The sequence below is a fragment of the Tetrao urogallus genome (assembly GCF_951394365.1).
Source record: "Tetrao urogallus genome assembly, chromosome: 1".
In the NCBI taxonomy this organism is placed as follows: domain Eukaryota; kingdom Metazoa; phylum Chordata; class Aves; order Galliformes; family Phasianidae; genus Tetrao; species Tetrao urogallus.
In genome coordinates, this window is record NC_136813.1 from 119,192,858 (window position 1) to 119,216,047 (window position 23,190).

General features: G+C 41.9%; 1 protein-coding gene across 1 annotated transcript in view; it reads right to left on the reverse strand.

Moving 5' to 3' along the window:
* The window catches only part of PRMT8 (protein arginine methyltransferase 8), a gene marked incomplete at its 3' end in the record, with an annotated part of 61,647 nt that extends 39,582 nt beyond the window's left edge, over positions 1-22,065 (reverse strand). The window contains exon 1 of the mRNA XM_079536863.1: positions 21,928-22,065. Within this exon, the coding sequence (XP_079392989.1) occupies positions 21,928-22,002 (75 nt within the window). The 5' untranslated portion in view covers positions 22,003-22,065. The remainder of the gene's footprint in view (positions 1-21,927) is intronic.
* Positions 22,066-23,190: the final 1,125 nt, after the last annotated feature.

Below are 23,190 nucleotides of genomic sequence, written 5' to 3' on the forward strand. Positions count from 1 at the left end.
CAGGCAACTTGGGAAGAGCGCAAGGATGTTTCTAGTACAAGGAGTTGTCTAGAAGGAAAATTAGTTAAGCAAAAGTCCAGTAAGAACTTAACCTGGCCACCGTTGTTAAAGATAGTGAAAAATGGTTTTACAAATATACTGACAGCAAAGAGGAAGGCCAGGGAGAATCTCCTGGCTTCACTGGACATGATGGAGAAAGTTTTCACCAAGAGCAAGGAAAAGGTTGTCGTTCTCAGTGCCTTCTTTACTTCTGTCTTTAATAGTCAGGCCAGTTATCCTCAGGCTACTCAGCCCCCTGAGATGAAAGACAGGGATGGGGAGCTGAATAACCTACCCACACACAATTCAGGAGGAAACTGTTAGCAACCTGCTACTCTACCTGGACTGTCACAAATGCATGGGACCACATGGGATCCAGCCAAGGGTATTGAGGGATCACTGGCAAAAGTGATTGCTGAACCACTTTCCATCATTTATCAGCACTTCTAGTCAACTGTGGAGGTCTGCAGATGACTACAGACTTGCTAATGTGACACACATCTACATGAATGAGGATCCAGGGAACTATGGGCCTGTCAGCATGATCTCAATACTGGAGAAGGTCACTGAGCAGATTGTCTTAACTGCAGTCCTGTGGCATGTGCGGGACGACCAGGAGATAAGGCCTAGCCAGCTTGGGTTCACGAAAAGCATGTACATTTACTATCACTGCTGCCCTTTACAGGCAAGTTGGCTTAGAGTACATTACAATTGCTACCTGTTGTTCCTAGGGTGATAATAAAAACACTGTGAAAACGGTTAAGCACGTTCAGAAATCAGAGACTCTATTGCTTGTTTTGGATTAAAGTCTCTGTCCTGAACAAGGACTGAGTGATCATACATGGAGTATTTTCACTGAGTGGTTGATTTCCCCCAGAATTGACATGTAAGATGCTAGCAACAGTTGACATATCTAGACCGCAGCAGAAATAACACCAAGTATTGAAACCAATGCAAAGATCACAAATCTGTGCAAGTCTGATACTTACTGCTGGAAAGTTGAAGTGGAATTTTGCTATCCAAAGCCAAATGTAAGATAGAATCATAGATTCATAGAATCGTTTGAGTTGGAAGGGACTTCTAAAGGTCATCTAGTCCCTGCAAGAGAACAGGGACATCTACAGCCAGATGAGGATGCTCAGAGCCTGCTCCAGCCCGACACTGAATGCCTCCAGGGGCAGGGCATCCAGCACATCACAGAGCAACTTGTTCCAGCGCCTCACCACCCTTACTGTGAAAATCTTCTGCCTTATATTGAATCTAAATCTCCCCTTGTTTAATTTGAAACCATTTTCTGGACATAGTTAAATGCAAAAAGAAAGTATATAGGGGGTGGAAGCAGGGACGGGTTATCCGGGAGGGCCACAAAGAAGCTGTCCGAGCAGCCGGGGATCAGGTTAGGAAAGCTGAAACCCGGATAGAATTAAATCTAGCCAGGGACATTAAGGGGAAAAAGAAGAATTTCTACAGTGTATCAGTGATCAAAGGAAGGCCGGGGGAGATGTGGGCCCTCTCCGGAAGGGAACTGGAGACTTGGTTATGAGGGCCGTGGAGAAAGCTGAGGGCCTCAATGATGACTTTGCTCAGCCTTCACAGGCAAGGGCTCTAGCCACACCGCCCAAGCTGCAGAACGCAAAGGTAAGAACTTGGAGAAGAAAGATCTGCCCAACGTAAGTGAAGATCAGGTTCAAGACCATCTGAAGAGCCTGAAGGGCACAAGTCCATGGGACCCCATGAGATCTACCCACGGGTTCTGGGGGAACAGGCGGATAAAGTTGCCAAGCTGCTATCCACCATATTTGAAAGGTCATGGCAGCCTGGCAAAGTTCCCACTGATTGGAAAAGGGGAAACATAACCCCCATTCTCAAGAAGGGAGAAAAAGAAGATCAGGGAGCTGCAGGCCAGTCAGTCTCACATCTGTTCCATGAACAGATCCTGCCAAAGGCCCTACTAAGGCATAGGGAAAATAAAGACAAATTGATCGGTGATAACCAACATGGGTTTGCCAAGGGCAAGTCATGTCTGACAGACTTGGTGGCCTTTTATGATGGAGTTACAGCGTCAGTGGATAAAGGAAGAGCATCTGACGTCAACTGCCTAGACCTGTGCAAAGCATTTGACACTGTCCCGCATGACATCCTGGACCCCAAATTGGAGAAAAATGAATTTGATGGATGGACCACTCGCTGGATAAGGAATTGGCTAGACGGCCACGCTCAGAGAGTTGTGGTCAACGACTCGACATCCAAGTGGATCCCAGCTCCTCAGGGATTGGTGCTGGAACCGGTGTTATTTAACATCTTTGTAGGTGACGTGGACAGTGGGATCGAGTGCACCCTCATCAGGTATGCAAAATGGCATGGAAAAACCAGTTGCACCTTTAGGCTAAGTGCAACCAGATTGGATTAACTGTGCCAAACAGAGATCGTGTAGTAAATCATTCAAGTCTTAATACATGACCAAACCCTGTTACAGTGTTTGTTCTTGCAAGCCAACAGCATACATGCACAAAATCTGCAATCAATGCAGTCTTACAAGGACAGGTGTAAATGCAACAATTACCTAGGTATGGTGACAACTTTCAACAGGAAATAGCAATTCTGAAGACTGTAAAGACTGTACTGACTGAAGCACCTCCCCTACAAGGATAGGCTGAGAGAGTTGAGGCTCCTCTGCTTGGAGAACAGAAGGCTCCGGGGTGACCTTATAGCCGCCTTCTAGTACCTGATGGGGGCCTACAGGAAAGCCTGAGAGGGACGTTTTAGAAAGACATGTAGCAACAGGACAAGGGGAAATGGTTTTAAACTGGAAGAGTGTAGCTTTAGACCACAGATTAGGAAGAAATTCTTTACTGTGAGGGTGGCAGGACACTGTAACTCATGTGTGTGGGTTCCCTTGTCCTGTCACAGCAGACCCTGATAAAGAGTCTGTCCCCTTCTTGCTCTCGCCACTGCTCCCCCCTTTAGATATTGAGAGGCCTCTGTCAGTTCCCCTCTTCTCTATGCTGAGAGAGCCCCAGATTTCTCAGCCTGTCCTCATGAGGGGGGGAAAGGAGGAGGGGGTGTTCCATCCCTTAGGTAATTTTTTGTGGCTCTCCTCTGGATGTGCGCCATGTCTCTCCTGTATTGAGGACTTCACATCTGGTTGTAGTACTCTAGGTGAGGTTTCACCAGTGCGGACAAGAGGTGCAGGATCGTCTCCCTGCTGGCCATGCTTCCTTTGATGAAGCCTAGAATACAGTTGGCTTTCTAGCCTGTGAGGGCACTTTGGTGGTGGTGGTGGTAATTCAGAGCTGGTTGTCTGCCGTCACCTTTCCCCACAGGTATCCATCTTTATTTTGAATTCTGTGAACATTTTTGCAAATGAAATGCCAAAAATTCAGTGTCCATGAGTACAAGTGTAAACAAATGATTATGCTGAGCTGAATTTCACAGTGAATTTCACTGATTGTTCTTTGTTATGCTTATCTTGTATTTGCTTCAGCCTCTTTCATTACAGTGTAATATTTTCTCTCACACGAGTAAGGGATCTGAAAAGCAGAGAATGAAATACAGGTGAACTCTAAAGCCCATGATGGAGACAAGCCATAACATTCTGTGCTAGATGTTCTGAGGTTTTCTTTCCAGTCTTCAGTGTGATCAAGAATGGAAGAGGTGAACTTCAGTACATTCTGGTTACTTGACACAAGCTTGACATTCGTGAGTAAATCCAGCAGACTGAGAAACAAAGGTTAGAGAATCAGGGCTACTGTGTTTATGAGGGAAAGCCAAGATTTTTTGGCCCTTGTGTGGCTCGAAAAGAGCATGTTTCCTGATCAGCTCTTCTGAATTTGGTGGCTTACTAAGAAATAGAGGTGGTTGTTGTTGCAAATTATAGTAGCCAAGCCATTTCCCTGTTCCAGAATCCAGTCTTAACAGTTGAGTTTGGCATGAGGCTCACAGAGCAGTGTAAAATGCAATCAGCAGCCCCACAAAATTCTGACAGCTTTCAGCTCCTGGTTTCATATAGATTTACAGCTATTTTGTGACGTGGTTACATTCAAGGTCCCTGCTTTCCACTGGGAGATCCTTTTTAAGGATATCTGAAAAGCGAATAAAAGTGAGAGAAGGAAAAGAGATATGTTAGTATTGTTTTAAGCCTCTTCTTTCCTGACAAAAGAAGGTAAGAATTTCATGTAATTTCATTATTCCTCACTCACTGAGAAGAGCTGAGACCTTACGTAATGAAGAACAGGAAGGTACTGTAAGAATTGGTGGTGACTGGGTGAACTGATATCATCACTGGAATTTAAAATTATAAACTAAGGCCAGCTGTGAGTGTTAAGAATTATTTTGCTAGCAGTGGGTTGCACAGTAACTCACATACTGCCATACAAATTTGAAGTGTACCTAATATCTAAAATAGTGCTTTAATGCTTTAAATTGATGGATTGGCCACCATGGAATAATTTTCTTTCTTTTTTGCTCAGAGGAAAAAAGCAGCAAGTATAAGCAATGTGTTTTCCCGTAACCGTAAGATCTTCCTTATGCGGATTCTGATTCTTAGGAGTTTTGACAGGATCAGAAGTTCCAGATCTCTTCTCTTGCAGCGCTACATCCGAAACTCTCTAAAATAGTAATCAGGATGCACAGATATAAAAGGGGGAAACAGCCTGATGTTCTGACAAGAATACTAGAGGCTTAGCTTTTGTTTTAGTTAAGAGGGGAAGTCTGGGGGGTGGGAAGTGGGAAAAGAGGAAAACTACAGCTGCCAGTCTTTCCCTTTCCCTCATGTCTTGGATCCCCAGCTGTCCAACTTGCATTACTGCAGTCATTCTGCAATAGCAGTCATTCAGGGTCCATCAGTGATGATCGCTTTTTAAGCATCACCTCTTAAGAGCACAGGAATAGGCCATCCCAAAATGTCACAAGTCAGGCAGGTGGAACAAAAGGCCAGCTTAGCTGAGCAAGAACTTTCTTGAGCTTATGGGGAAAAAGAAAGCATATGGCACTGGAAGCAAGCTTTGGGGTCATGGGAGGACTACGCAGATGTTGTTCACCATTGTAGGGAGAAAATCTGTGCAGCGGAAGCTCCATTGGAATTGAAACTGGTCTGTCCTGTGGGAGACATCAAAAAGGGCTTTCCAAAATATGTTACCAGCAAGTGAAAGACCAGAGCTCACATTGGTTCACTGCTTGATGAGGACAGTCACTGCACAAATAGGGATGCAGATAGAGCAGAGACGTTTAATGCCTTCTTCACCTTTGTCTTCAGCACTGATGGTGGGCTCTGGGACCCTCAGAGCTGGAGGACTGTGACTGTAACAATGATAAACTCCCAGCCAACCCTGAACTTGTGTGGGATTTGCTGCTCTGGCTGGATGCATGTGAGACTTCGGGCCCAGTGGGATTCATGCTAGAGTACTCAAAGAGCTTGCTGATGTCATCATTTTTCAGTGGATTGGAATTTTGAGACCTCTGAGGCTGGCAAACACCATCCCCATTTTCAAGAAGGGTTAGAAAGGACACCCTGGTAATTACAGACCAATTTCACTTCAGTGCCCAGTAAAATTATGGAAAAGGCTATTCTGGGAGCTACTGAAAAGCACGTGGAAGACAATGCTGTCAAGGCTAATGCAGGTTCATGAAGGGAAAGTCCTGTTTAACAAACTTTATTTCCTCTTGTGACAAAATTACTCACCTACTCACCTGATGTAAACTTTTAGGATTTCATTTAAGTTTTCTATACTGTGCCTCAAAGTATTGTCCTGGACAAAATGTCCAGCATACTGGTAAAGACAGTGTGATCAGTGAACAGCTGGCTGACAGGTCATGCTGAAAGGGTTATAGTAAATGAGGTTACATCATGCTGTTGAACAGACAATATGGGAGTTACACTGGTTTCCGTTTTAGGGCTTGTCTTATTTAATGTTTCCCAACAGTTACCTAGATACTTGAAGGCATACTAAGTAGGACTATATTACGTTGGTAGAATCTGTTGACTTCCTCGTGACAGATTGGTGGGCTGGACAATCAGCAACTACATGAAGTTAAATATGAGCAAGTGCCAAGAAAGGCATTAAGGCCCTGGAGTGTGTTCAAACAGTGGTCTGGAACACAGGTCTTATAAGGAGAGCTCAGGGAACTGAGATTGGTCTGTCTGGAGAAGAGAAGGCTTGAGGGAGACCTTATCACTCTCTACAAATGCCTGAAAGGAGGTTGTAGTGAGGTAGGACTCAGCCTCTTTTCCAAGGTGACTAGCTGGTATTTCTAGGATCCCCATGTTATGGGATTGCCACAGTGAATGGAAAATGGGGCCCCTTGTGGGATGGGATCAATTTTTATGAGTCCCCGGCCTGCATGGCAGAATGTTTTCATGGCCTCAGTAAAGATATACTGGATACAAAAAAATGACAGCTGGCTGTGTCCACTGTGGAATGGCCACTTCCAATGGCCTTGAATCAATTAGATATATCAGGTCTGGAAAATGAAAATTCAGTTATTACTTGACTGAGTCAAAAGATTCAAACAAGGCACTATACTAACTGGGGAAAAACTAAATCTCACCATCCCCCTGAGAAAACTTGGGAACATATCATCAGAAACTACCAAGGCCCCTGTACAAGTGAGTCTGTACCACCTAGATTTAGTAGTGGAAAAAAAAAGAAGATCGGATCTTGAGGCTCCATTTGAGCCAGATCCATTTGAGATCTGTCCTATCGTGATGCAAGAAAACAAAAAAGGTGCAAGGTTGACCAGTGGGATGCCCCCTGACCAGTGACCCCCCAACCAGACTACATGGCATGTAATGACACACCCATACACAGCAGCCAAACTTCTGGATCTAGTTTAGATAAAAACTGGGAGAAAGTATACTCATGTGGTTGCTCTGGTCACAGCACATGGGGGCAGAAAGCATCATAGTAAATGGACCAGAAATTTCAAGACTGGCATCCATTACTACTCACTCTGTCCTCAGGCAAAGTCTATATGCAGCAGTCCAATGTAACGAAGAAAATAATTCATTCATTCAGTGGCTGATTTTTGCATGCCAAGTAACTTGGCCAAATAAAAATATAAATACTTTTACACACAGATTTATGATAATCTATGGAAGACTTACAAAACCATGTTAGAGAATTAGGTATGAAAGAGGCAATTTATGAGGATGCCCTTGAAAGTCCTGGTCAAATGATATTTTCAGCAGGATTGAGAAATATAATCCTGCAACAAGCCCCACCACACCAGTGTGGTACTTTGGTACCATCCATACTGAAAGCCCCAGCAGCTGTGGAGGCCGTAATACAACAGGTTGCCCAACTGGTGCCAGATCTGGCAGAGATGTGATGGGTATAATGTTCCAGTAGTGGTGGAGAGGTTAGAGATCCATCTGTGACCGCAACCTTGGAGACCATCCCCTAAGGTATTCCAATCCGGTCCCATTAGGGTCTCATGAAAGCAAATATTCAGTGACCTGATTAAGGTAGGAGTTCAATTTCAAAAGGTTGACAGATGGCCTAATCAGGTCCTATTATAACTATGGAGGCAATAACTGACAAACAGATACTCCAGTCATAGAACGGATTCCACGAGAAACATGAAATCTAGAGGATTTCATAGTCCCATCAAAAAAAAGTGTAAAACTCTTTAAGGTGGGCTGGGCAGCCATGGCTGAGCCATCTGAGGGAGAAGTGTTGGGGATTACTGAGCTAATGTTATGCTGGTGGAGCAGAAATCCCGGAAGAATATTCAGCGGGTTATGGCGCTAGTGGATATCAGAGCAGAAACATCCATTATATATGGTGACTCAAATAAATTTTCAGGCACTAAGGCAATGATAGGTGAGTTCGGGGGTCAGGTGATCCACATAACCCAAATGTGGTTGAAACTGGGGGTAGGGCATCTCCCACCTGGGAGTGCAGGGTGGCTATCACCCCCCTTCCAGAATGTACATTGGAGACAGACATTCTGTGGGGTCTGACTCTCCAGACCAGTGTGAGAGAGTTCAGGCCAAGAGAAAATCTGATTTCGTCTGCATAATAGACTTTTACCACATGCTCTGCCTAATCCTACTTGATCATCTGTTTTTAGTGAAAAATCCTGCATATAATCAAGATGGATTTATTCATTTGGATGTTTTTAATGAGCAACTGGGCAGTGCAGGAAATTTTAAGAGGCTACTTGCAAACTTAGCCCATTTGTTTGCCGCAGCTGTGTCAGCTCACAAGTACAAAATGGTGTAGATGCCTGGGTGGGCAAGAAGAAATTGCCAAGACTACACAGGAGCTGGAGAGAGTAGAGACCTACACACAGCTCATATAACTCTCCCGTATGACCAATCAGGAGGTCAGATGATACGTGGTGAATGATGGCAGACCACAGACAACTAAATAAATACCATACCACAAATCCATGCAGCTGTACCCAATATCACTTCTGCCTTGGATACATTAAGTGAAGAAATAAAAATCTATCACTGTTTTCTAGCAAATGCATTTTTCAGCATACCAATTGGTAAGGTATCCCAAGACCAGTTTGCATTCACCTTGGAGAAACATAAGATTAAAGAATTGTTCAAAGCTATGTTACTGCATACTGTCAGATTTAGCCAAGGAGCAGTTGGACATTATTTGAGCTATAAATGGGAACCTTGAACTGTAAGGGTCCATGTGCACCTACAGTAGAAGAAACTGTTAGCTTAGGCCAGCTGCTCAAGTGCCCTAGAGCAAGCACTGAACTGACAGAATCTGTAGGAGTCAAGTTCCAGACAGCCACACACGAATCTGAAGTTCTCCATCCTACCTCCAAAAACAAAGAGGCAAGGTTGTTGCCTACCTATTTATTGATCTCAGTTTGTTACATGTAATAAAAAGAGTAGCCAGTAGAGATGTGAAAGCATAGGATCAGATGCATGGAATCACAAGGGTTGGAAGGGACCTCTGGAGATCATCTAGTCCCATCCCCCCGCTAAAGCAGATTAGCAGATTCCTTTGAGTAGGATGCACAGAAAAACATTTAGGGAGATTTCGAATATCTCCAGAGAAGGAAACTTCCCAGTCTCTCTGGATGACTTGTTCCAGTGCACTGTTACCCTCAAAGTTAAAAAGTTATTTCTGATGTTAATATGGAACTTTCATCCAGTTTGTGCCCATTGCCCTTTATTCTGCTGACAGGCACCACTAAAAAGAACTTGCTCGATCCACTTGACTCCCATCCATTAGATATTTATAAGCACTGATAAGATTCCCAATCAGTCTTCTCCAGGCTAAACAGTCCCAGGTTTCCTCATAAGGGAGATGCTCCTGACCCCTCCTCATTCTTATAGCTCTGCACTGGACTTTCACCAGCAGTTCTGTCTTTCTTCAACTGGAGAGCCCAGAACTGAACACCGTACTTCAGATGTAGCCTCACTAGGACACAGTAGAGGGAGAGGAGAAACTCCCTCAACCTCTGAAGTCCATCAAGACACACAGGTCCTTCTCTGCAGAGCTCTGTTCCAGCAAGTCAGACCTTACACTGTATGGACATGTACAATTATGCCTTGCCGCGTGTAGGACTCTACACTTACCAATTGCACTAGTAGTATCTAATGTGTTGTGTCCCAAGTTCTGAGGTCATGCTGGCATGTCCACATGCCTAGCTTTCCACAGTAGGTTTGGTAGTGGGTGTCATGTGGGCTAGGGGGAGACTGGACGCAATGGTGAAGGTGATGATGCAAACATGAGTTGAATTTATCTGAGAAGAGACTTCTTCTGGTGACCAATCCTCAGTAGTAGAGATCTAAAGACAGAATCATAGAATTGCTCAGGTTGGAAAAGACCTTAAAGATCACTGAGTCCAACCACAACCTAACCAAACTGCCCTCTCTCTAACAACCTTCTGCTAAATCATGTCCCTGAGCACCACATTCAAATGTTTTTTAAACACATTCAGGGATGATGACTCAAATCACCCCTCTTGGGAGCCTATTCCAGTGCTTAACAACGCCTTCTGTAAAGAAGTTTTTCCTGATATCCAACATAAACTTTCCTTGGCGCAACTTAAGGCAGTTTCCCCTCGTCCTGCCACTTGTCACCAGTGAGAAGAGAACTACCCCGCTCTCACTGTAAGCACCTTTCAGATACTGGAAAAGAGCAATTAGGTCTCCCCTCAGCTTCCTTTTCCTCAGACTAAAAAGCCCCAGTTCCTTCAGTCGCTCCTCGTAGGGCATATTCTCCACAAGCCCTTCAGAAGCCTTGTTGCCCTTCTTTGGTCCTGCTCCAGCACTTCACTGTCCTTTTGTCATGAAATATCCCTAGTTATCCCTAGATCTAAGACCGTGAAAGGGGAGAGCACAGACCCAGGCAAAAAAAAAAAAAAAAAAAGGAGAGACAAAGGAGCAAAGAAAAAGAAGGAAAGAGGTACTAACAGTTTGCCACACGATCTGGCTAGCCCCCAGCCTCGCAGCAAGGTGTGCCACAGGCTGCACACTCCAGGAAAGAGGGAAGGGCAGAGTGCTAGTAGATGGGTTTAGCAAAAGGAACAGAAGGGCAATGAACTGAGGAGGAATGGTAATTTGCTAAATCCAACAAAATGAAACAAAATGAGAGAGACGAGTACCCAAAGTGTTAGTCCCCACAATAGTGCAAGGGGAAGCATGTGCCGTTCTCCTTCTCCGCAGGGAGCTGAGCCGGCCCAGAGGGAGAGACGCTAGCACCCTGTCCGGAGTTCCACCTATCTTTCCTCTTATCTTTTTGTCAAGTCCTCCAGGAATGCCGCCCCTCCCCCCCCATCAGAATACTCAAAATGCCCACAAAAGGCAGTAAATGGATTCAGAACATTAACTCTTGAACTCCCACTGGCTTACATGATACTCTGATGTGGAATACTGACAACAAAAATTCACAAAACCTCAACACCCTTCTGTACTGAGATGCCCAAAACTGAACACAGTACTTGAGGTGAGACCTCACCAGTGCCAAGTACAGGGACAGGATTACTTCCCTAGTCCTGTTCACCACTCCATTCCTGATACAAGCCAGGATGCCTTTGGCCTTTTTGATCACCTGGGCATACTGATGGCTCATATTCAGCTCATATTCACATCCATATTCAGCCGACTGCCTATCAGTACACCAAGGTCACTTTCTGTCAGGCATCTTTCCAGCCACTCCTCCCCAGTCTTGTAGGGTTGCCCAAAATGCATGGCCTGATACTTCCCCCTATTCAAACTCATTTAAAAATATGTATTTTGAAAGAGGCAAAAGAAAAGCTTTCTATGGAAAGAAAAGCACTGTGTTACACACACCCGAATGCGTAAGATCCAGGAACTGTGTTCTTTAGTACCAAATTCCTTTGATTTACCAGATTAAAAAATAATTTGATGGGGGGAGGTAAAAAAAAAAAAAAAAATTAATAAACAAAAAGAGTGGAATGCACTGAATGTATGTAGGTTGCTCCCAAAACAATGCTTCCTATTTATTTCCACAGAAACAGCAACGTACACAAAGAGTGCAATACTATAACTTGGCAGAAAATTCTCAGCAACAAAATACTAGTTTTCTACGTAGTCACCACCACCATTAACTACGCATTTTTGCCAGCAATAAACAGTGCATGCCTCACTGTACACCAGCAGAGGTGACCCCCTGTAACCACTGCTGAAACGCACCATCCACTGTTTCACTGCACTAACATCCACCATTGTTCTCCATAAACATTCAGCAAGCATCAATGAATGTCAGTGAGCGCAATTTTTTCCACATGGAGGACTTCATTTACATGCCTGTGCTTCATGTGCGCTTGCACGTCAGATGCCATTTTATCAGACTGCCTCTCTGCTGCCATCAACACACAGCAACAGAATTTAGCTGAGTATTGGCAGGAAGGTTCAACCTCTACTGCCATACCACCAACATGCACCTCTAATGTCCCTGACCAACATAAAAGATAGGAGGCATTATCTTCCAATTTTGTTTACAGTTTGTGTTTGATTTCCCTATTCAGATTGATCCGTATTTTAAAAATGACACTTGAGCTATTTTATGGTTTTACTTTTCCCCATCATTTGAGATCAAGAGAAGAAGTAGGTAGGTAGGAACAGGAATCGCTTACCAGATTTCATCTTTTTGGTCAAAATAGTAGTTCTCTGCTGTTATTTCACTCTTCCACACTCTTACAACTTCCAGTCCCTTTAGCAGAGCCGTGACTAACAGTGCTTTTAAGAGAAACTCTGATCTCCAATGAGGCCACTAGGGATGTTCTACATCTGAGGCATGGAGTCAGATGTGAACAATCCAAATTGTTTGTTGCAAGATCCAACATTCCTTTTATACATTTCCATGTCTTTTACACAATTTCCAAGTTTCCTCTAGTAATTTTCCCACATCCCTTTACATGTCAACAAAACATTCTACAAACCGTGCATGCAGATGCTTTCCAATCAAAGTCATGAGTTATTCCCAGCCACATGTTCTTCATCCAATCAGGGTCATTATCACACAACATTCCCACAACTCACTAGGCTCTTCTTTTTTATCTTCTGGAGGTGTTCTTTGTTATCAGTATTCCCTTCTCATGCCATTTATCTTGCTCCGCAGCTTCTGCTCTGAATAGCCTTTTGTAAATTCCCACAGAGGAGGTGTTTTAAGATTATAAAAACATAGGGTGTCTTTTTAATTATGCTTTTGTACCTCTGAAGAGTGTGCAAGTGTTTGATGCAGCCAAGAGGCCCTACACAAAAAAGTGCCATGGAAAATACGAACAGTGCTTCACAGCGTGCAGTTAATGTTGACGTTCATTACCAAGACATCTTAAAGAAAAATGAACTGTTAATTACATTGAAAAATACAGCTGCTAGAGAACTATTATCATCTTTATATGAAAGAAAATATGTACGGTCAGTACAATCTTTATACAATTCAGAATTGCTATTTCCTGTTGAAAGTTGTCACCGTACCTAGATAATCGTTGCATTTACATCTGCCCTCGTAAGACTGCATTGATCACAGATTTTATGCACGTATACTGTTGGTTTGCAAGAACAAACACTGTAACAGGGTTTGGTCATGTACTAAGACTTGAATGGCTTACTACACAATCTCTGTTTGGCACGGTTAATCTAATCTAGTTGTACCTAGCCTAAGGGTGCAACTGGTTTTTAGATGCCATACTCTTAGTAGATCTACAGCCATTTATAGCTAGGTATAACTAGCGAATCTACAGAAAGACTTAGTGCAGTCAGGTTGCAGGCAGATCAGGACAGCTAGTAATGCAATCCTCCCTCCATGCTGCCACACCATCATGGTGTGACAGCATACTTCTCCTGCTCACTCCCACACCTTCCTTCTCTCATTTCCAACCTCTGACCTGGCCTTGACACGCAAGCAACAATACTGTGAAACTCCTGTTAAAACAGATGAACAACCATAGACCTGTCTCAGAATGGTAGGGCTGAAAGAACTGATAGCAGACACCTAGTTCAGCTGCTGACTCTTTACGTCAGCTGCTGACGCTTGCTCTCCTGTCAGAGACCAATTTTGGTGGCCTTTATAGAAATTCTTGGAACAGAACTGTCTTCCAGCAGAATCTTTTAGATGGCCTACTTACAAATTTTTATAAATTTATCACTCATAATGAAACAATAAGGTAATACTAAAAATATTAACATAACACAACATTTTGGTTAAATTCAAATGCGGTTTTCCTTTTTTGACTGATTGACACAATAGAATAGCTGTTGATATATAAAGTGAAGAGTCTTAGAAAAGCATGAAAATTCTAGTGATGAATCCACAAGGGTCAGGGTAGTTGCGTGATGTTCCATTTGCCATAAGCAATTATGAGTTCATTTCATGTCTAAGTTTCCATAGTTTTACACTGAGTTATCTGGGTGCTGATAATTGCTTTTTTGACTTGTGGCCATGATGAAGTATGTCCGGTCGCCTTAGCTTTTGATAAATACTTCCTCTCTCAACCTAAACATTGGTGCTTGAAAACTGTAGTGATGTCCAAGAGAAGCTTGAAAACTATTAGTGTTCATGAAGAAGACAATAAAAAGATGATGTACTGGGAAAAAAAAAAAAAAAAAAAAAAAAAAAAAAAGTCAGCAAAGAAGTGCATGACAAAGGCTAAAGGTCAGAGGGAATAAAAGCAGATATTAAAATACACAGTGTCAGAGACTTCACTTCAGAATCTTCAGAATGAACATGGTCAAATTGCAGGCAATGAGAAGTATCTGTACTACTGTATCTGAAATAGTGGCATTTCTGAGAAAAACAGTGGGGATAAAAAAGAGGTTTGGGAGACCACTAAACAGAGTGTGTGCCTTCAGCCTACCTACCACTGCCTATCATGCCTAGCTTGTGCCTCCCCATAAAGATCTTCACTACACGTTCATTCCCTTTCTCTACCTGTTCTCTTCTGCCAGCTCTCCGGCAGATCTGCCTTTTTATTCATATTTTCTTTTCCTTTATTTATTCATCCTTTGATTTCCAGTCCATGCAGTTTAACTGGAGATAACTGCCCTTATCTCGTACTTGAAATTATGCCAAATTGTCTATGTTTGAAGCCCTTCTTGCCCACTTCAACTGAAATCACCACAGCAGCACCTTCATTTTATCTTCTTTCCCCCAAAAAAATATTTTAGGGAGAAGGATTTTATCAGCAGGAAATTTTTTTCTCTTTTTCATGTATGCTTCTTTTTAGCGACTCACATATCACTGACAGATGAAAGAAAATCTCTTTCCTTGATGTATAAAGCACAAACGGTCAGACTTTTTTATGCAGTGAGACCCTTCTTTTGCCAACAGTGAATCTGAACTGCCCAGGGCGTGACCTGCAACTGTTGCTTTCTTTCCATGTTTCCAGGATCATCTGCTCAATAGTCCTCCTGAACATAGGACTATGTAAGACTGACTGGCCTGTAGTTCCCAAGGTCTTTTTTTTTTGTCCTTTTTGAAGAATGGGATTTTATTTCCTCTTTTCCAGTCAATAGCAACTTCACCAGTCTGCCATGAGTTCTCAGAAATGATGGATAGTGTCTTAACAAGTTCATCCACCAGTTTCCCCAACCCTCAGATGCATCTCATCAAGTCCAAATGTTTGTGCACCTTCAGATTTATTAGGTAGTCTCAAACCTAATCTTCTACTGTGGGGAGTTCTTCATTCTCACTAGTCCATTCCTTTGCCTTCTTCAAGTTGTATAATATGGTGAGAGCACCCACTGGTGAAGCCTGTGGCAAAAAATTCACTGAGTAACTAGCCTTCTCCATATTCTGGGGAATCAAATCTCCCATTTCCTTCAGTGGAGGGCCCACATTTTCTCCTAGCCTCCTAGCCATTTGTCACTGACATACTTAAAGAAATTTTTCTTGTTGCCTTTGATGTCTCTGGCAAGATTTAATTCTATCAGGGCTTTCTTAATATGATCCCTGAGTGATCTGACAGCCTCTCTGTATTTATCTCAGGTCATCTGTCCCTGATTCCACCTTCTGTAGGCTTCCTTTATGAGCTTGGCCAGGAGTTTCATGTTCTTTTGAGCCTTCTCATGTTCTTTTGAGATCATGAGCCTTATCTTTGTTGGGTGCTTCACTCCTCAGCCTGGAGCAGGTTATCCTTCAGTATTAAGCAGCTTTCTTTTCTCCCTCCAAAGCTTTATCCCATTGTACTCTACACACAGATCTTTGCAGAGTTCCAAGTCTTCTCTTATGAAGTTCAAGGTTGTGACCTTGCCTTACTGCCTTCAGGATCTTGAACTCCACCAATTTGTGGTCATTGCAGCCAAGGCTGCCCTTGAGCTTCACATTTTCTCCTCCTGTCTCTCCTTATTGGTGAGAATAAGGTCCAGTATAATAGCTCTCCTCTTTGGCTCCTCTATCTCTTGGAGAAGGAAGTTACCATCAATGTACTTCAGGGTTAATTACGCCTTGCAGAGTTGTCCCTCCAACACATCGGGGTGGCTGGAGTCTCTCATGAGGACCTGAGCCTGTGAATGTAAAGTTGCTCCTCGCAGCTCCTAGAGGGTCTCATCTACTCAGTCTTCATAGTTGAATGGCGTGTGGCAACCTTCTCACTATAATGTCACTTGTTCCTGACCTTCTCATTCTGAGAAATGAGTAAGAGTTTTGAATCTCACCCCTTGTAAGAACACAGAGCTTTTATAAAAGCAATCCTGTACTAATTCCTTTTATGCATCTATAATGCACACATCTCATTCACAAATAAAGAGGAATTAAATTTTATTTGACTTTAAAATACAGGAAGATATAAAACTGCTTTCCTCTGACTTAGCTGTTGACATAGAGCCCTGGGGCCCAAGTGCCACAGTAATGGCAGAAAAAAGACTGCTTCTGAGATCTTTCAGATTCTCCATATACAACAAAATGGGAGATGGAAAACTAGAGGAATGCATTGCTTCCTGCTGATGAAAGAACGGGCCTATAAATTAAAAGATGGCTTAGAGAGATTTTTTCTTCAGTAAAATAATGAACATGAGGACACGACAAAACATCTTCCTCTAAAAAAAAAAATTAGAAAAAGTTTCATTTTTTCATAAAAATTTCACACTAAGAAATGAAATAATATTCCTTACTTGAAATCCTTATCTATGTCTCCCTTTAAGTTCATATGCTAATATAAAAATTCTGTTAGAAATCATGGCAGAAAATGAGTGTCAAATATACAAAAAGCAGAAACAAACAAAAAAAGGTTTTGAATTTGTCTATTTCTACATGTTCTGTGCTTACCTTCATTAAAACTGTACACATATTGTCACATTACTTCTATTCCACTAAAATATGTTTGAAAAAATCTAAGAAGTTTGAGATGGAGTTTGACACTTGAGGCTAGAATTAATCTGCTGGTACTGAATGAGAAGTGACAGGTAGCACTGAGATTCTCTGAACAATTTTGAAAATGACAGTCTTTTTTGATTCAATAAAATATAAAGATTCATCAGATAATTTATTAATAGGTGTGATTAAAATAATCTACGAAAATGAACTTCACAGTAATATTCAGAGTAGTTCTGAGTGGATCAGGATTTTATGTTAGGTTCTGTGAGAGCAATGTGACTGTGATAAAACATAAAGTGAGGAGAACTAGTGTGAGTGTCTCCGATGAAAACATGGTGAGCTGAAGTCTTTGATCATGTTGACTGAAGAACATTCCTTAGGACTGGAAGAAAACAGATATCAATTCTGTATTCAGGAATAGCAAGGAAGATCAAGGGAAACATAACCCAGTCAATCATGCCTCAATTCCTGGGAAACTCACCGATTAAATAATCCTGGAAATAACTTCCAAGATTATGTCCCTGTGAAGGACAAGAAGATGACCATGAGTAACCACCATGGAACTACGAAATTGTGCTTAAGAAAACTGATCTAGTTTTTTAGATCTGATAGTGTAATTAAGTTGGTGGATGAGGGAAGAGCAGTACATGTTGTTGGTCTTCAGATAAATTTCTGATGGTATCTCACATACACAAGCTGATGAACTGTGAGTTACATAATTGGATAGAGAAGACGTCAGAAAGCTGAGGAGGAAAGAAAACTGAGAAAGAAAGAAGAGGTCAGAAACGGAGCCTAGTAAATTTCTTTGACTTTGTTTCCTGTTTGAGCACCTTTGATTCTTTGAAGAGAAGCCAATTCTGAATGTGTTATTTATGCTAACATTTCTGTCTTATGTACACAAACTTCTTCCATTATTAAAGATACAGAGGTTCATTTCTATATTTTGAGAAGAGATTTTACAACTTTTGTTCCAGCAGAAGTCTTCTTGAAGTTCATTAGATGACATGGGCATGGTTGTTCAACATTTTGGCTTGCATTAAGCAAACAGGAATTCTCATGGGTTGCATATAAAATATATAATAAACTTAATGTATACAAGCAACAAAACTTAATGTGTTTTTTTTTTAATTAAAACATAAAAAACTGGGAGCAACAAAAACATAAAACTAGTGGGTTTGTTTTGCCTTGTTTTTGTGAAACTAATGCATCAGACTAGTTCACTGGCAGTGGTTTCCATTCCTAGTGTGTTCTCAAGGTGTTCATCAGAGATTTTTGATGAAATATTATTCTTCCTGTGCTTCATCCTTGACAGTATTGTTCACAAATGTACGTACTGTCAAAAAGTGATGACATGAGTAACCTGTGACTGTGAAGCGAGAGAATTTTTTCTCTGGTAAGATAGGGTGTATGAAAGTCTGGTAAAGAGATATGACCAAATTTTTTTTGAGTTGAGTGTCTGATTGCAACTCTATACATTCCATGTGAAAATGTGCAAGTAATACATTTAATCTTCACATCCTTACTCTTCACATTCTGGCACAAATTCTCATTTTGATTCTATTAAGGACTTGATGTCACATTGTCATGTTTTTTTTAGAATTTTACCCTGACTTAGCCACCTTCCTTCAGAATAGAAAATGATGACCCCATAATCAGCATCTACATTTTTAAGAAACTCTTAGAACTGGTGATGATTCAGTCCATTGGACTTTATGAAGTTCAAAACTTTGATGATCATTTGCATGATACTATGCATTTTTAAAGCTTGTGCATATAAATTGTCTTGATGTCTAACACAGTGATGTTTCATCAAATGTGAGTTACTGGTGGTAACTGCATCATCTTCTACTAATTTTTTAAGTCCCTCTTTTTTACATCACCAGGGCACCATCAAGTAGCTATACCAGATATGTTGACAAAGAAAATCATTTTAATGTTTGTTTTTTTTCACTGCCTCTCACAGATCAAGGGATTTAGTTGTGTCTTTCAGTGACAACAATGAAGCCGTTTCTTCAATGACATTATAATTGTTATCAATACCTCTAATTAAAATGGCAAGTTGAGCCGTATTGCAGCACTTTCATCTATTGCCAAAGCATAACATTTGAAATTAGTGGCTTTACTCTCCAAATCTTCTTTGATAGATTTTCCTGTTTCTTCATTTCACCTGGCTATTGTCTAGTGAGACAAAATTATTTTAGAAAAACCCATTTTTTTGTCGGGACACATCTGTTGTACTTTTCATCCATTTCTTAACAAACTCACCATCAGGAAATGGTCTTGATTTTTTTTCCAGTCAGATTTGCTATCACATAACTAGCTTTTATAACAGAGTCCATTTGTGTTTTTACTTTTTAAAAAATAGATTGTCAAAGTGACAGACTTTTTCAGTTCCGCAATTTTGTCTTTATGAAGCATTCCTTGTTACACGTTTAATTCAGCGGCATGTTTCTGCAGATAACGTATTTTCAAATTGTAATATTTGAAAACTGACACAATTTCCTTGCAAATTAAGCATAGTGCCTTATTATTTGTCAGTACCTCACTGTGCCTTCCCTGTGTCAAAGGACTGGGCCAGGCCACATGCAATGGCAGAGCTGCTGCCATGATGCCAGGGCAGAGCACAGGGTAAGGGCTGCAGTGCAAGCTATGCTGGGCTTAGGGGAATAAATATTTTCTGAATATTTTTTTCACTGTGCAGTCTTCAAAATCTGGAAAACAGGATCTGAAATGATTCTAGCAAGTTTACTATTAGTTGGACTCCTATGGCCTAAACAAGACTCCTAAAGCTCTAAACAAGAAGTGATATGGACATTTCATTCCTGTTGGTATTTCTTTTTCTAGAAAGTACTACGTAACTACGTACTCTTAGACCCCTACAAACAAAAGAAAAAAAAAAATCGCCTGTTCTAGTTAAAACTGTTAGACAGATTAATAATTGGCTGTTATTAACACACTGACATAACTGCTGAAAAAAATGAAAGAACTATACTTAGTCTGACCAAAGATCCAACACCTGAGGAAAGACCTGTGTTCATTTATGTAGGTTTTTGAACAAGATACAAATCTATGGGTATATCAATAATGTAAATGTCTGTATAATCTGGTAGCATGGGAGCACATTCATATATATTTCCTGGTAATATTAGGTGTCCTCCTTGAGTGGAAATTAATGCTAATTGACATATTGCTTTTACCCTCTTATACCTTTTTTTTTTTTTTTTTTTTTTTGTAATATACTGTGAGTATTGTTTTATTGTAGCTTTGTTTTTCTCTTGCCTTTATTTGTTGTTGGCATTTCTTTAAATTTTGAGGGTCTAATATGATGGTCATCAGAAGAGAGTTGAGGAAGTAAAATGTTTCTCATAGAGAGTCATGTTTTTTGTCTTAACATATTTTTGTAAACTGTCCTACTACTGAGGGAAAAAATTATATTAAACCTTGAAAAGATTTACAGAAACCCTTTTAGTTGTGGCAGATTTCAAGAAAACCATGTGTTTTTGCTGTGAAGCTCATTGGGAACTTTAAATTAATTTGTGTAAGAACTATGAGGCTTTTGGAAAGATTTGGTAGTGGGATGTTTTGACCATTTGTTAAATGTTTTTAAGTGTTCATCTCTCTCTCTGGATAGTATTTTTCACATCATGCCCATCACCAGCACATCAAAGTGCTTTACAAATTCAATGACTGTCATGTTCAGCATATTAGTGAAACCCCAATGGTTTCAAGTGAAGCAGATTTATGCCACTTTCTAATTTTTCTCCTACACTATGACAAATCCAAAAGTAAGGTGCTTTGTTCTGCATTCCTTCTGTCACAGAACATTTGCACATATTTCTTAACAGAGGAAGCACTATTACAAGGAGTAATGTCGGATTCATAAAGGTGCAGAGCATTATTGTGAGGAATATTTGAAAGCAGGAGACATTTAACAAAGATCTTGAAAGAAGAAAGGAAGGAATAGTCACATGCTCACTCACACTGGTGTGGTGCTTTGTTCTTTATTATCTGCAGGGTAATGGGGAGAACCAGTATCACCTGTGCCTAAAAGGACAATGCAGCTGAACTTGATTAGGGTGCAATGTCCTTGGGGGTCCACATATGGCTGTGCTGCATATAACTTAACAATATGTTAAATGTTCAGCCGAAGTGTTAGTCTGTTAATAGAAACAGTCACATATTCGCACTTTTGCCTGCCTGCTTCTCACATGCTCCCAAAGAAACTGAGATTGCATCCTGCATCTTCTGCTTTTTCAGAGATGAGAGTTTGCACACTGATGTAGAATTTAAGAAGACTCAGTAAGATCAAGAAAGCTCCAAGGAAGCAAATGGGGGCTGCAGCTGAACGGAAAAAAAGCTGAAGGAACTAAACAATTGAGGGGAGAAAGAGAAGCTGATTTGTTGTAGAAAAAGGGTGACCTTGTAGGATACCCTCTCAGCTCGAATAAAAACCAGCTTGGGGAAATGCTCCTCCTGTGATACCCGGGTGCTGCAGAGAGATTTTCCTCAACTCCTCCACGCAGTGCTGCCACTAGCTCCACTGCATCCTTTCAGTTGAAAAGCACCAGGAGCTGACCAAGGTTCTGTAGAAAAATACCTTATTTATCCCTGTCAGCCTCCTCAAACATGCAGTAACAGCCCCCTGTTCGTTAGCACCGCACACTCTTTTTTTCGCGTTCACCGTACACGACAATAAAAACCTCTCCTCTAACCAGCCTGCAATGGCCCACTTAGCCTCCCAGGGAAGAAGTCACAGAGCGGATGCTTCCCGGAAGCTACCCGAGCTACTAGACAGTCCATCCGGGTGCAAAGTTCTCTGACAGCAGGGAACGTCAGGGACTTGGGGGGGGGGGGGGGGGGGGGGGGGGAGATCAGTAGGAAGGGGGGGGGGAAAGGGAGGGGAGGGAAGGGAGGGGAGGGAAGGGAGGGGGGGGAAATGGAGGGGGGGAAGGGAGGGGGGGAAGGGGGGAGGAAGGGGGTGTAGAGGGAAGAGAAGCACAGTCAGGAAATCATAACAACAAAAGAGGGAGAGACAAGCCAAAGGACCCAGGAAAGTTCATCTTCACTTATTGCTGCTTCTTCTGAGGGAACCCAGGGCTGGGGAATCTGGGTTATAGGCTTTGCTTTGTGTTCTTACCTCAGTACTTTCGGCACCGTTCTCCGCCATTTTCCTCCTCAGGAGCAGGCAGCGGGAGGAGTGTTTCATTCCCATAAGAGCTAACCACGGGGCTGGGGCTTCGAGGCTGGTATTTTATTTTGTGTTTTCAAAGATCTCCAAACACGGGTTTTCACTAATAGGTAGGAAACTACCACAGAAAACAGCAATAAATAATCAGTCTTCTCAGTCAGTTCTACTTCACCCACGAGAATATTTGTCGTCTTTTGGCATCAGGAGCTCCTTGGCACTTTCAAGTATTTTCCTCTCACCTCCACCTCCAACAAGCTTTGGGGATGGGGAGAGAGGTGGCACACACTCTTCAGGTTAATCTAAAGGGTTGTCAGTCTGTGAGTCCACCCCTTCAGAGAAATCTGTTGTGCTAAATAGGAGAGAAGCACCAGCTGAACTGAACTTGTGCATGCAGAGACCAGCTCGGCATCTTTGTGTCCTGTGGGTAATCTTCCAGAGACAGAGGGAGTCAGAGACAAAACAGCAGGACAAGGAAAACATAACCTTTTACTTTCCTTTTTTGGAGTTCCTTCTCTCTAGGTCTTCAGGAAACTTCTTTTAAAGGTGGTCACACATTTGCCACTGTCTTTCCATGAAAAAGTACAGCAACCTCCTCTCTCCTTTCCATTTCCCTTTTTCTTCGCTTTCCCTTTCTCCTTCCCCCAATCTCTCCTCCCCTCCACCCCTCCCTCTCTCTCCCTCATTCCCCTCCTCCTCCCTCTCGTTCTCTGCCTTCTCCTCCCCCTTTCCTTCTCTCCCTCTGCCTCCCATTTTCTCCCCTCCCCTCATCCCATCCTTCAATTTCTCCACCCTTTCTCCTCCTGAGAAATGCTTTCTGTCTTTCTCTGGGAATTGCATTCACATGTCTTTCATAGAAAAAGCAGTATATCAAGCTCCCCCCACTTGTGACCTACTCCCTCTCATATATGAGCATGCTCTCTCACATTCTATCCCTCTCACAAAGACATAGATATTTTTTCTGCCCATATTCCCTCTATTCTTTTGAATAAGCAACATTTTCTTTCCAAAGAATCTCAGCAAGGTCTTTATAAGGCAGCTGAAGAAGTCTGCTCCAGCTTCTTTCTTCTGAGTTTAGTAACAAACCTGCTGTCTAAATTTATATTCTCTTATGTGGGCATCCACCTTTAGTTTCTCTTGATTTTTTTTCAGGAGGATCCGCTCTACATCAGATAACTGTGAATTGTAGGACTGCAGGTCAGATGCAGTTCCAAC